The sequence below is a fragment of the Pezoporus occidentalis genome, unplaced genomic scaffold, assembly GCF_034315485.1.
Source record: "Pezoporus occidentalis ecotype Australia unplaced genomic scaffold, CSIRO_AGI_Poc_V1 ctg213, whole genome shotgun sequence".
Lineage (NCBI taxonomy): Eukaryota > Metazoa > Chordata > Aves > Psittaciformes > Psittacidae > Pezoporus > Pezoporus occidentalis.
The window spans coordinates 3,038,193-3,052,688 of record NW_026913997.1 but is presented as its reverse complement, the minus strand read 5'-3'; the positions used below and the strand labels follow the sequence as shown (position 1 = coordinate 3,052,688).

The 14,496-nt window shown below is 43.7% G+C and overlaps 2 protein-coding genes across 3 annotated transcripts in view; one reads left to right on the top strand and one right to left on the bottom strand.

Moving 5' to 3' along the window:
• The window catches only part of CCNYL1 (cyclin Y like 1), a 32,306-nt gene extending 19,671 nt beyond the window's left edge, over positions 1–12,635 (top strand). For both annotated transcript variants that reach the window (XM_062619794.1, XM_062619793.1), the window contains 4 exons: positions 240–359; positions 3,359–3,525; positions 7,897–8,059; positions 10,897–12,635. In XM_062619794.1, coding sequence (XP_062475778.1) covers positions 240–359; positions 3,359–3,525; positions 7,897–8,059; positions 10,897–11,013 — 567 coding nt within the window. In that variant the 3' untranslated portion in view covers positions 11,014–12,635. The remainder of the gene's footprint in view (positions 1–239; positions 360–3,358; positions 3,526–7,896; positions 8,060–10,896) is intronic.
• The window catches only part of PLEKHM3 (pleckstrin homology domain containing M3), a 108,302-nt gene continuing 98,011 nt past the window's right edge, over positions 4,206–14,496 (bottom strand). The window contains exon 9 of the transcript XR_009965069.1: positions 4,206–5,202. The gene's annotated coding sequence lies outside the window, so the exon portion shown is untranslated. The remainder of the gene's footprint in view (positions 5,203–14,496) is intronic.

The window sequence follows — 14,496 nt, the reverse complement described above, 5'->3', positions numbered from 1 at the left end:
CCAAGTTACCAGCATCAGAGAGCTTAGTTGCAAATACCAGCCCTTTCCTCCTCAGTTCCAGCCAGGAAAAACATACTTCCAGCTTTTGTACTGGTCATAGTGCAGGAATTATGCAAGAGGGATCCTGCTCATGTTGTTCCTGCTTCTACTCAGTGATAAGAACCAAGCATGTGTGGCTCTTGTTTAAAGTCAATGTTAAGTAAGCTAGATTCTCGGTAATTGAGAGAACTTTTTTTCAGCGGGAAGAAGTTCCAGATGACTACTACAAGCATGATCCTGATCACAAGCACATCTACCGGTTTGTTCGGACGCTTTTCAGTGCTGCACAGCTGACAGCTGAATGTGCAATAGTGACACTGGTAAGAGATGCCTGATTACTGAAATGGAGCTTTTGGAAGACTTTTTTGCTCTTCCCATCAATGAGTGAACTGGGCCAAACTGACATTTAAACTGTTACAGTATCTCATGAAACCTTGTTAATAATGAAGGCACTGTACAAGTGAGTTCATTAGAGAAGATTTCTAAGTAGTCACAGAAGTGGTTAATTAAAAAGGAACTTACTTTTCTATATATGAATATGTAAGGCTTAATTACTTGTCCAGTCACACTGTTTCATAACGTGTAACTTGTTGAACAACCTCGAGAAAGGCAGAACAGCGGGACCACCATAAACAGTGGGTTGTAATGAGATCAGACACAAAGACAACTTTTATTTCAGTTGTGTGGAAGGGAAGACAGGAGTTTGAGTTTCTTATTAACCAGAACAGTGCAAGTAGGAGTGCTGAAGAAGGGGTTGAGGACCAGTAGTGTAGGAACTCCAGGAGGCAAATGTTCTCATTATTAAGGTCTTCAACTATTTTAACCTTTCCATCAACTTTTTTTTTTATTCAACCAAAGAGTCTACAGATTTTTTCCCCATGGAGGTACTTGGGACTTAAGAACATTTGTAAGAAAATCATCTCACTACAGTTTGTTGTTTGATTTTTAGAAAGCAAGATGGATATAAAAGATTGCAATGCTGACTATGTATATACACACCAATATATGCATGCATATACAAATATTGTGTATGAAGGGAAAGAAAAAAACACAACCTGTATAATTGCTGCATTAGGCATCTCTTAAACTGCACTATGTTGCATACTAGCCTTCAGTCTCCATTGTGGCTTCTCGCTGAAGAACAGTCTGAAAGGAGAGCAGAACTGTCACCAGAAGACAATACAGAAATTAAGCAAACTCAGCTTGAAGGACTCTCTTTAATAAGGCAGTAAGAAATTGAAAGGGCCGAATAGTTAGAAACGCTAAAAGTACTTAGACATTTTTGCTTTTTCAAAGACGTGGGTACAATTTTAACAGAACAAGATGATAGCTGACACTGTGCGATCTAGCCAGCTATTTACAAAGAGAGTTAAAGTGGATTTCACCGCTAGATGGCTCTGTTACTATAGGAACACCTTTAGTCCACTAGAAGGCTACAAGCAGAGGATGGAAAGAAAAGTGGGAAAACCCTAGTAATAAAGATTGATCCTGCCGTTAGACCTGCACCCACTAGTTTATCTGGACTTAATTGAGGGAATAGAACGCTAAATTCAGCTATCCAAATTTGAAAGTGCAGATTACTGTGGTGTTCATTACAAAGGTGTGAAATAGTTTTTTTCTAAAAATAGACTTTTAAGGATGGGACTGATTCAATGTCTGTGGGCTGATCTGAGAATACATGGGAGGAATAAGTAAAAGACCAAGATATATCTTTAGCCTTGGGTATCTTTCACTATCTATCTAAGCAGTTGGTGATGTAGATGAAAGCAGAGGGTGACGCTGTTGTAGGTGAAGGATTGAAGTCTGTTCTTTTCCGAATGAAGTAGGAATAGCACTATAACACCCTTCATTGTGGGAAGATAGCAATTAATGCATCTTTGTCCCATGACTACAGATCACAGTGCAGGTTTTAGCACTTCCTATTAAGCTACAAGTTCTGAACCTTAAAGGTGATGAAAGGCAAGTGTGATCTTGAGTGATTTACTATCCTAGATAGGCCCTAATGAAAACTTGTCAATGACTGCATGACTCGGTGATGCAAAGAACCCTGTCAGTGTCTCCCTGAAACAACAGTGCTCATTGCTTGCTCAGAACTTATTCTCCAGTACCTTTATTGTATATCTTGGTGGTCCAGTTCTTATGTGATAATAAAATACGGAATCTGTAAATCCTGAAAGTTTGGATTCTAAAGTACAGGTAGTAATCATAGAATCATAGAATAGTTAGGGTTGGAAAGGACCTTAAGATCATCAAGTTCCAACCCCCCTGCCATGGGCAGGGACACCTCACGCTAAACCATATCACCCAAGGCTCTGTCCAACCTGGTCTTGCACACTGCCAGGGATGGAGCATTCACAACCTCCCTGGGCAACCCATTCCAGTGCCTCACCACCCTAACAGGAAAGAATTTCCTCCTTATATCCAATCTAAACTTCCCCTGTTTAAGTTTTAACCCTTTACCCCTTGTCCTGTTACTGCAGTCCCTAATGAAGAGTCCCTCCCCGGCATCCCTATAGGCCCCTTTCAGATACTGGAAGGCTGCTATGAGGTCTCCATGCAGCCTTCTCTTCTCCAGGCTGAACAGCCCCAACTTTCTCAGCCTGTCTTCATACGGGAGGTGCTCCAGTCCCCTGATCATCCTCGTGGCCCTTCTCTGGACTTGTTCCAACAGTTCCATGTCCTTTTTATGTTGAGGACACCAGAACTGCACACAATACTCCGGGTGAGGTCTCACAAGAGCAGAGTGGAGGGGCAGGATCACCTCCTTCGACCTGCTGGTCAGGCTCCTTTTGATGCAGCCCAGGATACGGTTGGCTTTCTGGGCTGCAAGCGCACACTGAAGCCGGCTCATGTTCATTTTCTCATCAACCAACACCCCCAAGTCCTTCTCCACAGGGCTGCTCTGAATCTCTTCTCTGCCCAACCTGTAGCTGTGCCTGGGATTGCTCCGACCCAGGCACAGGACCTTGCACTTGGCATGGTTAAACCTCATGAGGTTGGCATCAGCCCACCTCACAAGCCTGTCAAGGTCCCTCTGGATGGCATTCCTTCCCTCCAGGGTATCAACCGAACCACACAGCTTGGTGTCATCGGCAAACTTGCTGAGGGCGCACTCAATCCCACTGTCCATGTCAGTGACGAAGATGTTGAACAAGGCCGGTCCCAACACCGATCACTAATACTTACTTTGACATACTTAATGGTAATGGGATGAAATAGTAATATTGGACTGTCATGCTTGCTGCTCAGAACTCAGTCCTAATTGCACACATAAAACTTTGTTTGTTGTTTGTTTGGGTTTTTTTCTCCCTTTCTACAGGTGTATTTGGAAAGGCTTTTAACCTATGCAGAGATTGACATATGCCCTAGTAACTGGAAGAGGATAGTCCTAGGAGCTATTCTTCTGGCTTCTAAAGTCTGGGATGATCAAGCTGTGTGGAATGTGGATTATTGCCAAATATTGAAGGACATCACTGTTGAGGACATGTAAGTTGCAAGGTTTGGCTAATCTGCAGTGGTGGGGATTTTTGGGTTTGGGGTTGTTTGTTTTTGTGGGTTGGGTTTTTTTTTTAATGGCAGTTTTTGGGATCATGCAGTAAAATGTTTGGTGCTATGATACAGGTACATGATGTATATCTGGTGTCTGGCCTCATTCCCTTTCTTAACCTAGGAAACTTTGCATAACCCTACTTTGAGACAAATCTGTATTAATATTTCTAATGACTTGGGTGAGTAACTTTGCAGTTAGTTTTCTGTACCTTCTTTCCCCAAGTGATGAGCCATGGGGCTGGCTGCTTGTTTCCAGTTTGGTTTTTCTGCATTGGTGTAACTCTGAAGTGCCCAGTTCATAGTCTGATCAGCATTCTTTTGTGGAAGAAAAACACAAAGTGAACTCAGTTTGTTCCCTGCCTTGTCTGGTGTAGAATTTGAAAAACTGCAGGGTAAGCCATGACTTGTGTCTGCTCTTGTATCCAGCTAAGGCCTAAATATCTCAAGGTATGAATTCCTAGCTGCTGCTGCTGGCAGGCAGGTGTCATTTGTGTTGGGATCTGTCATTGCATGTGTTACATCCAGCTGCTGCTACAGCTCATCCTCTTTGGATGAGCTCTTGGACATGTGTGCAGTGCTGAGAACAAAATCCTCAGTCTTACTACTGCTTGTTTATGTAAGGCTGATCCTTGTATATATCCCTGTCTCAGGTGTAGATTTCAGCTTTTTAGGAATTTTGAATCTGCTGTCTTGTCTTGGTGCCTTAAGCCCTACGATTTCTGTGGTTTCAGAGGATGTTCATCCTTGTGGCTCCAGGCTCATACTACAGGCTGGAGGCATGCTTATGTGGTGTGGATTTGGCCATTAGATTTTGTGTTAAATTCCTTCTTGCAAAGTTCTGTGTCTGACAGCTTTGAGATGTCAGTATTACTGTTTTAATTCTATTTGCCATCTTCTGCCCCTATTGGTGGTGTTACCTCAGTGGTAGAACTGCTAGAAGGCTAGCTTAGTATCAGGCTTTCTGGCCTTAATAATCTTCATGATATGTTTTATGTAGGGTTGAGTTTAATCATGCTGCTGTGCTGTAACTGAGCATGTGTCCAGGCCTATGTAGTAACAGCCAGTTCTAGTACAGGAGCAGTCTGAGGTGGCAGAGGTTTGCACACAGTGCCGGAAGGCTGCCTGTGTGAGAGAGTCTCTTCTTGCCCCAGGCTCTCTTCCTTGGATTCAGCCTAAAGCTAATGTTTAAAATATAGTAAGTAATTATTTATCTGGGACTCTCTAGGAGGAGGAGTATCCAGTTTTCTTCCCTTTGGGGGTGGGACAGCATTTCTAATAATGGGGGAGTTAGTTACCTGCACTAAAACACTTTTTGTTATTCAAGTTATTTCATATCACAGGCTGCAAATACAATATCTTGTTTTATACCTACCCCTTGCCTGGGAGTTCTTTGTCTCCAAATGCAGGGCTATGCCAACCCTGCTTCCAGGAAAGCATAATTAGTGGTTTTATACAATGTGCATCTTCACTCAACCTGGCTCAGAGTGCTCATCTGTCTGAGGAACATACTTGAAGTGTTGCTGCAAATTACTCTGAAATGGCTGAAGTGGGGTCAGTGATGCTAGGAGTGCTGGAGTATACATCTTGCTCTTTTTGATGTCTCCTCTTCTAGCCCTATTTGGGACAAATCAAATTGATAGCACTGAAAATATCTGTAACAAGCAAGATGTTTATTCTCTATTGCCTATGCCTGGTCTCCTGCAATTGTCAGTACTTCTGTTTTCAAAGCAGTGATGGAGGTAAAGAAAATAGGTGGAATTTAGGCATATTTTTTACTCCAGTTTGAAGATGGGATTTTTGTAACCCATCTCATTTGAAATTATTTAGACCTTTGAATTTACGTATGGGCAGAAACTCTACAACCCCTTACTGACAGTGGACATGTGGTGTCCCTCTCAGGCCCCACACTGCTGCAGCTTGGCAGACTCCACTGCTCCTGGGTTGGATAACATCACCATAACTGGAACATTGGAAAACTGCTTAAAATACTCAGCAAGATTAAGTTTGTAAGTCTGCTTTCAGTTAATAGCCGGTACTATAGTTAATTGTCAGCTTTAGTACTTCCAGTATGTTTTAAACTAGTCACTTGATGGTGAGCATTAGGTATTCTGAATGCAAGTGTTACTGAGAGAAAACAATTGGCAAAGGAGTTCCTTCTAACACTGGAGATGGTTGGTGATGCTGCAAAAAAATCCACCCAAAACACTAGCGGCTCCCAGCTTAAAGGTTGCTTGGCAGGACTCAAGCTGGTATCACTCCCTGGGTGGGCCATTCCTGTGCAGTAAAGGACTGGTGGCAAGTTTTGTTTGTGAACTGTCTGTGAATCTTCCTCTTGGCTCTGTGTATCTATAACGATCTCACTAACCTGATGGGTACTCTTGTTGAGCCACTGCAAGCCAAGCGTGGAAGTAAAACACCCTTCTGGTGTTGCTGAAAGGGTTTAGATCTGGTTTAGTTTATGCAGTTTGCAAATCTATGTGTGAATGTGTCCGAGCCAGGCACCTCTTCTGCAGGCAGCATTGGTGCACCTTGTTCTCAAAAAACTGTTAGTGGGTTAAATTCTATTAAAGGATACGTGATCCATACCTCACAACCAGCAGATGAGTTCATTTGCCTTCGCCTCTTCCTACTCAACATAGGTAAAGTGTTCATCTTCCTTTTTTCTATCACAAGCCCTTTCTTGGTAGTTTGTTGTGGTTTTTTACTGAAACGGGGTGGGGGTTTTGTTTTGGTTGTTTTTTTTTGGGGGGGGTTGTGTCTCTGTTTTTGTTTGTTTTACTTATTTCTAATGGGGAAAAAAAATCAAAGGAAATTAAATAAATAGCGTTTTGGAAGTCATCCTTTGTGAAAACTTGCTTGCTTTGATGAGGGTGAATTCATAATCACTGAAAAATTAACCGTGCAGCTGCTAATCTTGCTATGATTGCCTGTAAGGAGACACTCGCTGTTCATTCTTTTGGCTACATGTATTTGTAAATAAGGCACAGAAAACACATGGGTATTATCCTCTGCCAGGTTTTAAACCACTGTTAATAGACTTGTTAATCCAATGAAGAATTGTATTTTTAAAGAATTAAAATGTATTAGCCTAGTGAGTACAAAAGGGGCAGTGAAGAGCATTTATTCATAGGGTAAATCAGCTGATCATCAAAACATTATCTGATTTACATTTCTATAGGCTTATGACCATATGAACAGGAAATTAATTTTGGCACTAGGTTCAATGCTACTCGAATCCACTGTGCTAGAAACAAGCACAAAGCTGCTATTCATATTGAGACCCGCCAGCCAATAAAGGACACAACCTGTATTTAATAATAATGTTATAATTTCCTTGATTTATCTCCCCTCCTCTAATAGGTAAAACATCTATTCTAAAAGCTCCCTAAAAGCAAGAACAACCTTGGCACTGAATTCGTGCAGCTTACCTTCTGGTGTATTCCCAGTTGGCCTGTACAGCTAAATTCTGTTGAGTTAGCGTTGAACTGAACTGCTTGGTTTGGGTACCACCTGTTTCTTTTTGGTTAGCGTGTAAACCATTGGGTTTTTCCTCTGTGGAACACCTCTGACGTAGCTAACCACAGTACAGTAGCTGAAGCAGCCTTTTGCATGTCATGGCGCTCTCCCCACTTTCCTCCAAATATTTTGCCCACTGAAAACAGACGAGTGAGTAAAAACTGGACAGTGCCCTTTGACATAGTACTTTGTTATCCTGCCTAATGCTATTGAGGAGAAAATTCCTTCTCCCACCTAATGCTGCTTATTTATTTATTTATTGGAGATGAATCCATGTTGCTTCAAGAGGCTTTTTTCTGTGAGATAATAGCAGCAGCTCTTCATAGATCCATTTGTTGCCGTGGTGATCTGCCTACTCCTTTTGTTAGTCCGCCTCTACTTCAATAAACCCCCTTCCTGTTATCAGCCTGGTGAAAATGTCTGCAAGTTCTTCAGAGCTAATAAACAGCATACATCATTCCTTTCATCTGATCACTATAGTGTGGGGCCGTGCGAGAGTGAGAATGGCACATGAATTGTACAGCTGCACTAATGGAACTCCAAAGAATGAACCTCCCCGGTCAGCCGAGCGAGTGCACGACAGGGCACTACCTTTCTCTCTGAGCCGGAGGTGCCAGGACTCAAAAGCTGCACCTTGTTTTGAGCACTGCTCTCTCAAAACTAATAAGGCAGAGCTCTCGATGACTGTTTCAGAGTTGCTGGTTTTAAAACCAAGCTTGAGGTCTCTTCAGTGTTTTCAGCCAGCTAAAACAATTTTTCTTCCCTTTGTCTTCTGTCCCTTACACCTCCTAGGAACGAGATGGAAAGACACTTCTTGGAGCTACTGCAGTTTAATATCAATGTTCCTGCCAGTGTTTACGCCAAATATTACTTTGATCTTCGCTCTCTAGCCGATGACAATAACCTGAGCTTTCTGCTGGAGCCTCTCAGTAAAGAGAGAGCACAGAAACTGGAGGTAATGGTCTGAGATTGCCTGGGCAGGGGACTCTGTATGTGTAGTAAGAGCATCTGTTGCTAATCATGTTAAGTGGCAGTTAGAAAAACTAAAAAGCTTTTAAATTAGTGTATTACAGGCTAATTTAACCCCTTTATGACTACAGTTACCATTTCTAAAACCATGCCTGGGCTAAGCTAGTATTCCAAGGAAAGGAAGAGACAGAGGTTACGGAAGTCTAGCAGATCACAAAGTAAAATGGATGTTATTTTGGGAGCTGTAGCTCAGCTAGGCTACTTCAGATTGAAAGGATTAGTGTCACATGTAATGGATTGTCTGTCCTTCCCTGGCCACAGTCTGTATTCCAAGCACCTAGAGACAGTCACACTCAGACCTTTCTAAATACTACCAGCTGAAGGTTTCCCACTGCATCCCACTGCACAGCTGCTTTTAGATTTAGAGGGAGCACTCTTAACTGCTCTCATGGTTTAATAAACCATTTGTCTGGGGACAGCTGCAGAAATAATACGTTTCTTTCCACAACTTCCAGAACCTCACCTTTGCAAAGAAATGTTGTTTTAAGATAAACTCTTGGAATAGCCCCTTCTTAGGAGTCCTTCAGAATGCCCAGAGGAGTGTAAATACACATTACTGGCCCTTTCTGCTCAATGGGAAAGGCTGCCTTGTGTGAGTCCCGCAGCCTTCTTTGGTACGAAGGCTCGTACGTTTGCAGAGTCGTTTTCCTCGTTGCTGGACATGTGTCAGACATTTTGGAAATAGCTAAATTACCTGTGTTCCCAGGCAAAATTTCGTGTTGGATCAGTGCAACCTTTCATCTGTCCAGGTTTAATTGATGACTCTGCGTGTTGTTTTGTTGACCTTTCAACAAAGGCATTACCGCAGGCCCTGTGTACACTGATACCATAGCCCCTTTCAAAGAGGGGTGTGCTACAGTATTCTTGGCTTACATTGTTCCATTGTCCACCCCCAATGATTCTGCCAAGTGCCAGGTTTTATTTCAGCAGAAGTGGCTGAACTTTGGGAATAAGTGTGATTCCTCGTGGTCCTTTGGAATGATAGGTATGATATGCCTACAAATTCCTCTATTTAAAGTTAAGCAGTGCAACTCTTCTGCTTTGTCTCACCCGTGTTACTTGCACTTTAAGCTAACACTGTCACTAATTGTAAATGTGGTTGTAGGGTAGTTCATATTCCACAGGAAATTGTTTACTGAACTGCTCGGTGCCCAGGCATAAGTGGATGATTTACAGATTGTGAGCCTGTTTTGTTTCTTCTTTGCTAGCATTTGGGGGCTTGGTATTTAAAACCAGAGTAATTTTCAGTACAGTGTGTGATTTGCCATAATGTATTTACTAATGCATGTGTATAGGAGATTTGGGGGTTTAATTCTAAATGGGCTAAATATTTGAACCATTTGCTAAAATTTTTAATTCTGCCTTTTGAGTAGACGCACACGAGCAGTCGATAGGAGCCCGTATGAAGCAGTAAATTAGTATTCCAGGGATTGAAGAGTGATTTACACCATATGGGCGACTGGGGCTAAATATGTCAACACAGGTTGCTTTATGATTGATGTCCTAGCATTAAAACAGGATGGAGAGTCTGTCTGGTCTTGCACCGGGAGCTCATGCAGCCAGTGTCTTAAGGAATGCCCCTCTCGAGCCAAATGCATGCCTCCAGAAGGTCGGCAGAAATAAATGTAAATAATTATTTTAAACCACACTTATAAGTTTATTCATGCTCAGAGTGCTTTTCACCTTTTGAACTTCCAGAACACAGGGCTGCGCTGAATGGGTGCTGTCTTAAAGGGAAGGTGTAGGCTTGTAGCTGATGGCAGGACTCTGAAAGTTCATCTGGTGATAGGGGGTAAATTATTAATGGAGGTAAATGTTCAGGACTGAAATTCGGTTCAGCCTGTTATTACAGGTATCCTTATTTATTTATTTGCATAGATAATGCCTGAAGGCTCCTATCAGAAATAGGCCTTGCAGGGGAGAACCCACGGTGTTTTCTGGTCAGCCATGTGTTATTAGGATTTAAATAATGAGGCTTGTTGCTAGAACAGCTGCACCAGCATAAAGGCTGCTTGACTAGCTAGGTAAGCAGAGCAGAAGCAAGCCAGTAAATGGTGGAAAAGCAGTTAAATACTAAGTAAGTTGTCCACATGTGCTGCATCGAAGTGCCATGGCTATTGCTGTGACATTGAGCAGTGAGCTGCCCTCCCTTCTCAGACCTCTTAAGGAGCATGATTATGTGAGTGACCCCAGGAAGAGCAAACTGGGGACAAGGTGTAGAGAAGGCAAAGGGAAAAGGGACACCTGAGTAGAGCGTCATTTGCTAGGCTCATGTGCACTGAATGGCCAAGGACACAGTGCCTGAGGGAGTGCAGAAACCTTTCCAGTTTCACCCTTTTCTCTTACAGAAATGGCTGTGTGTGCATTATTGCACTGTTAAAATGTCTGTGGTGCTGCGTGCACCAGACCTAGCTCCTAGGTGCAGTTTTGAACATAACTTCCACAGACTCATGAGTGTGAAATGGATCCAAGTTTTCCATTAGACAGCGAGACTGGTAAAAGAATGAAGATACTTGGATATGGAAACCACTTGCCTTCTTTATGTCTTGCTTCCTGATGGATAGGGTTCTGTTAGCATGGGGACAGACCCCTTTAATATTTTCCCTCCAAAGTAGTTCTTATTGACTCTCATTCTAGGTAACAAAGTAGTGTGACTGCTATAGAGTGCCTGCCGTGTTGGCACTGCGCTTGTAAAAGCTCCCTTGAAATGACCAAACTTTTCTAATGTATACTTTTCCTTTTGTATCTGTGCATGGTATCCAGGCTATCTCCCGGCTGTGTGAAGACAAATACAAAGACTTGTCAAAAGCTGCTATGAGACGATCTTTCAGTGCTGATAACTTAGTTGGTATCCGCCGTTCTAATGCCATCCTCTCCTGAGGAGAGAGAAAGGTGCAGCACCGTGAACCAGCATCCATGTGAATCGAAGGAATACCACCACTCCATGCACACAAGCCAGTGGTGATGTTGTCTTCCAGCAAGAGGAGGAGAGGAGGGTAAACTAGCCAAGGGAGCCCAGAGCTTGAGGAGCATACTTGGTGAAAAAGACCTTTGTCAAATCGACTCTCTCCTCCTCCTTATGTATCCAGAGGTGCAAAAACAAACTTCTCTCCTTCTATCCCCCACAGATGTTTGCTTACTATGTAGGCCTATAGCTGTGAACTCTTGAGGTTTTTAATAATAAGTAGTTTTAAATTTTAGAATTTAAACATTAACCACATGACTGTAGTTACAATGTTCTGCCCTCCTCTCCCTGGCATCCAGAGTCTCACTGCATTTGTATTTTGGGTCGATGCAGTGTTAACATGGGACTCTGAGAGTATAAAGCCACTCTGGAGCTGAAAACAGTAGCATAGACACACGTTGATGGTTTTTCCCTGGTTTGGCTCCTAAAAGCTGCTATTGTTGGTGATCTGTTCATAACCAAGAAGCCGCCCAGAAGGAAGGAATTCCAGCTCTGCACCCACAACTTCAGTAGGCATTGTCAAAAGACTTTGAATGTTTTGACTGGGAGCAGAGATATGGGTTTATATATTGTTCAAGTATATAGGGTCCATGCTGCATTTCTTGTGAATTATGGTGCTTCTCTCATTTTCTAATACTTGTATTGCTCTGGAAGAGGCGCAATCTGTACATTTTTCTGAGGCATTGAATGAGAAAGTTGGTCTGGAAACATCGTCACCATCCCAACAGTGTAGCAATCCAGTGGTGAATGGCGTGTGTGCAGCACTGCTTCTCTGAGTTCTACTGCAGATCTCTTGTGCTATATACAGTGGAGTTCCTAAAGCTGATATTGTGCATCCATCTGGCTCTCCTTGGGTTTTTGTTTCCTGGGAGGGATTTACATTCATAATGAGGCAGTGATGAGTTTGCGAATCCTGGACTACCTGACCAGGTAGATGATTGGAAAATATTGAGTTCAATTGAGAATTATGAAAAGCTTTCTATAAACCCTGTTTTTTATTTTTGTTTCCAAAGTGAATTTTATCTTGTGCAGCTGCTCTAGAGGCTTGGGTTTTGCTCTTTCTGAGACTTTGGAATGGAGCTTACTTTCAGGCTCTGAAACTGAACTCTAAACAGGATAAGTATTATTAGACTCTTCCTGTCACAGGTCTTTGTAGTATCTTCCCTTCTTGGATACAGATAGATTCTAGGCAGTTAGTCCTAGGAGCAGATCTCCCTCCGACTGGCACAGGTTTTGTGCACTTCCTCTTCCAGCCAAGGCCCAGAAACTTACACTGAACAGCAGCAAGTCCATTTGCCTTTGAGAGTGGGGCTGCAGGAGTGCAGTCAGCAGTTTGGCTGCACCCAGCTGTTCAGATGATGCATACAGCCTTTTGTGGTGTGCAAACAGGCCAGCCCCTGGCTCCCAAATCCATGGAACTTGGCACTTCAGGTATTGATCACAGTTCAATTTTGAAAATAACGCTACATCTTCAGGTGGTTTTTCCTTTCTCATGTTTGTATTAAAAGAAAAGCTAATAAACTCTATTTTAATTAAAGTCAAAGGTGAAGTGTGTCTTCTGTACAGCGTCTAGTTTCAGTCCCCCTCACAAGCAGCTGGTGCTGGGCAGCTTCTCTCCAGTATGAAAGAAAGAGCCCCAGTGGTATGAGTTAAGGACCCTCCATTCCCTGGACCAGTCCCTGGCCTTCATTGTGTGACAGTGACTCATAAATGTGTGGGGAGCCAGTGCCAGAGCTCATTTGGTGTCCTTGGGAATTAGACCTGAGTAGGGCTGCTCAAATAACCACTCACTGACAGTTCCTTTGCATACAAATGGCCTCTAAGTAGGGCCATTCTTGCTGGAGGTGGTTTGATGTTAACTCCTCCCTTGAGGAACACTAAATGGGATGCTACAAGTGACCTAATTGCTAATGAGCTTTCCTTCCCATTGCACCACCAGGTGCCTTCAACTTTGTGGGATCAGCCTGATACACTTTGCTGTGGGCTGGCACATGGCTTCTGCAAACGCAGGCATGCAGCAGTGGGGTGCACAGCAGCGCTTGGGGTTCTCACTGACCTTTTTTGCCAAGTGGGATGGAGGCTATTCCCCCTGATTCGATGGCAGGTGAATGACAGTTCGAGCTGACAGCTGCTTCTGCACTATATCCTGCAGAAGACTGCTGAGCTCAGTTTTGCCTGGCTTTAGTTGTACTGCAGCATAGCCCAGAGCATGTTGTCGATAGCAGTGTGATCTGTTCAGCAGACACTAAGCAGGGCTCCACTACACCTCAGCTTCTTGAGAGGGAAAAGAGCAATTCCATTTAACATTCTGGTTCCCCCTCCCAAAAAGCGTTAGATCCTGGAAAACACAGCTCATGGGTTTCTTAGGTAAACAATGAAAAGTAAACCACATAGCTCCCTTTTGCAGGGATGAGCAGTGATTGTGTTTCAGGAGGAATGACATTTAAGGGGTTCTTCTGGAAGGTGAACTGGGGGAGGGAGGTGCCCTGTAACTTTCACTGTTCTTTATATGGTGGCAGCACTGTTCTCAAAAAGGCAAAAGGAAACCTGCCGTCATAGTTAGAATACTGGAATTGCAGAGATGGGCACCTACCTCTGCTCCCAGGGAAGAGGAGCCAGCTACAGGATCAGTGTGCCTTGCTGCTCTTAATCCAACATCTTTAATCTGTTGAGGTGACCTCTGCCTGCACTTGGTTCAGGGCAGCACCCCCCAACCAGCAGTGAATGCTGTTTGCAGAGACAGCAGCTATGTTATGGACCAGCAGGAATCGTGTGAGCGCCAACAAGACTTAACACAAGCATCATGTGTCCTCAGGGGCAGGAGCCCAGGGATGGGTCTGTGGGCTGCGTGATGCCCTCAGCAGTCCTTTCCCTCTGTGTACAGGAACTGTGTATGCTGTTTCCAAGGGGATTTCATGAGAACCTCTCCAGTGTGGGTTTGGCAGGTAAGAGGACAGGTACTTCAGGGGCAGAATGAACGTCAAGACCAGGGCTTCTGGCTACGAGTGTAGGCATTGAGCATAACCTGAGCGAGCAGAAAGGGACAGAAGAGCAATTGAGCCAAGGGCTTGCACAGGGGTTGGCAGGTGTGCGTGGGGCAGGGCGCGCTGGTGGGGTCAGTGCTCGGCATCGGGCAGGCTGCTGCCTCCCTCCTGTGCTGGTGTTTCCCACAGCACAACGGCGTTATGTAGGAATGAGTTTCCATAGTGTTATCTGGGAAAACTCCACTTGCACCCAGTGAGGTGTTTGACAATATACAATGAATGACATAGTGCTGCCAAAGTGCCTATAGTGCGCTTACTAACACCACCACCCCACAACTGACTGCCTGGTGAGAGAGCATTCACCTGCCCGAACACGGGATTATTTGTCATAGGATTAGCAAAGTCTCAGGCTGC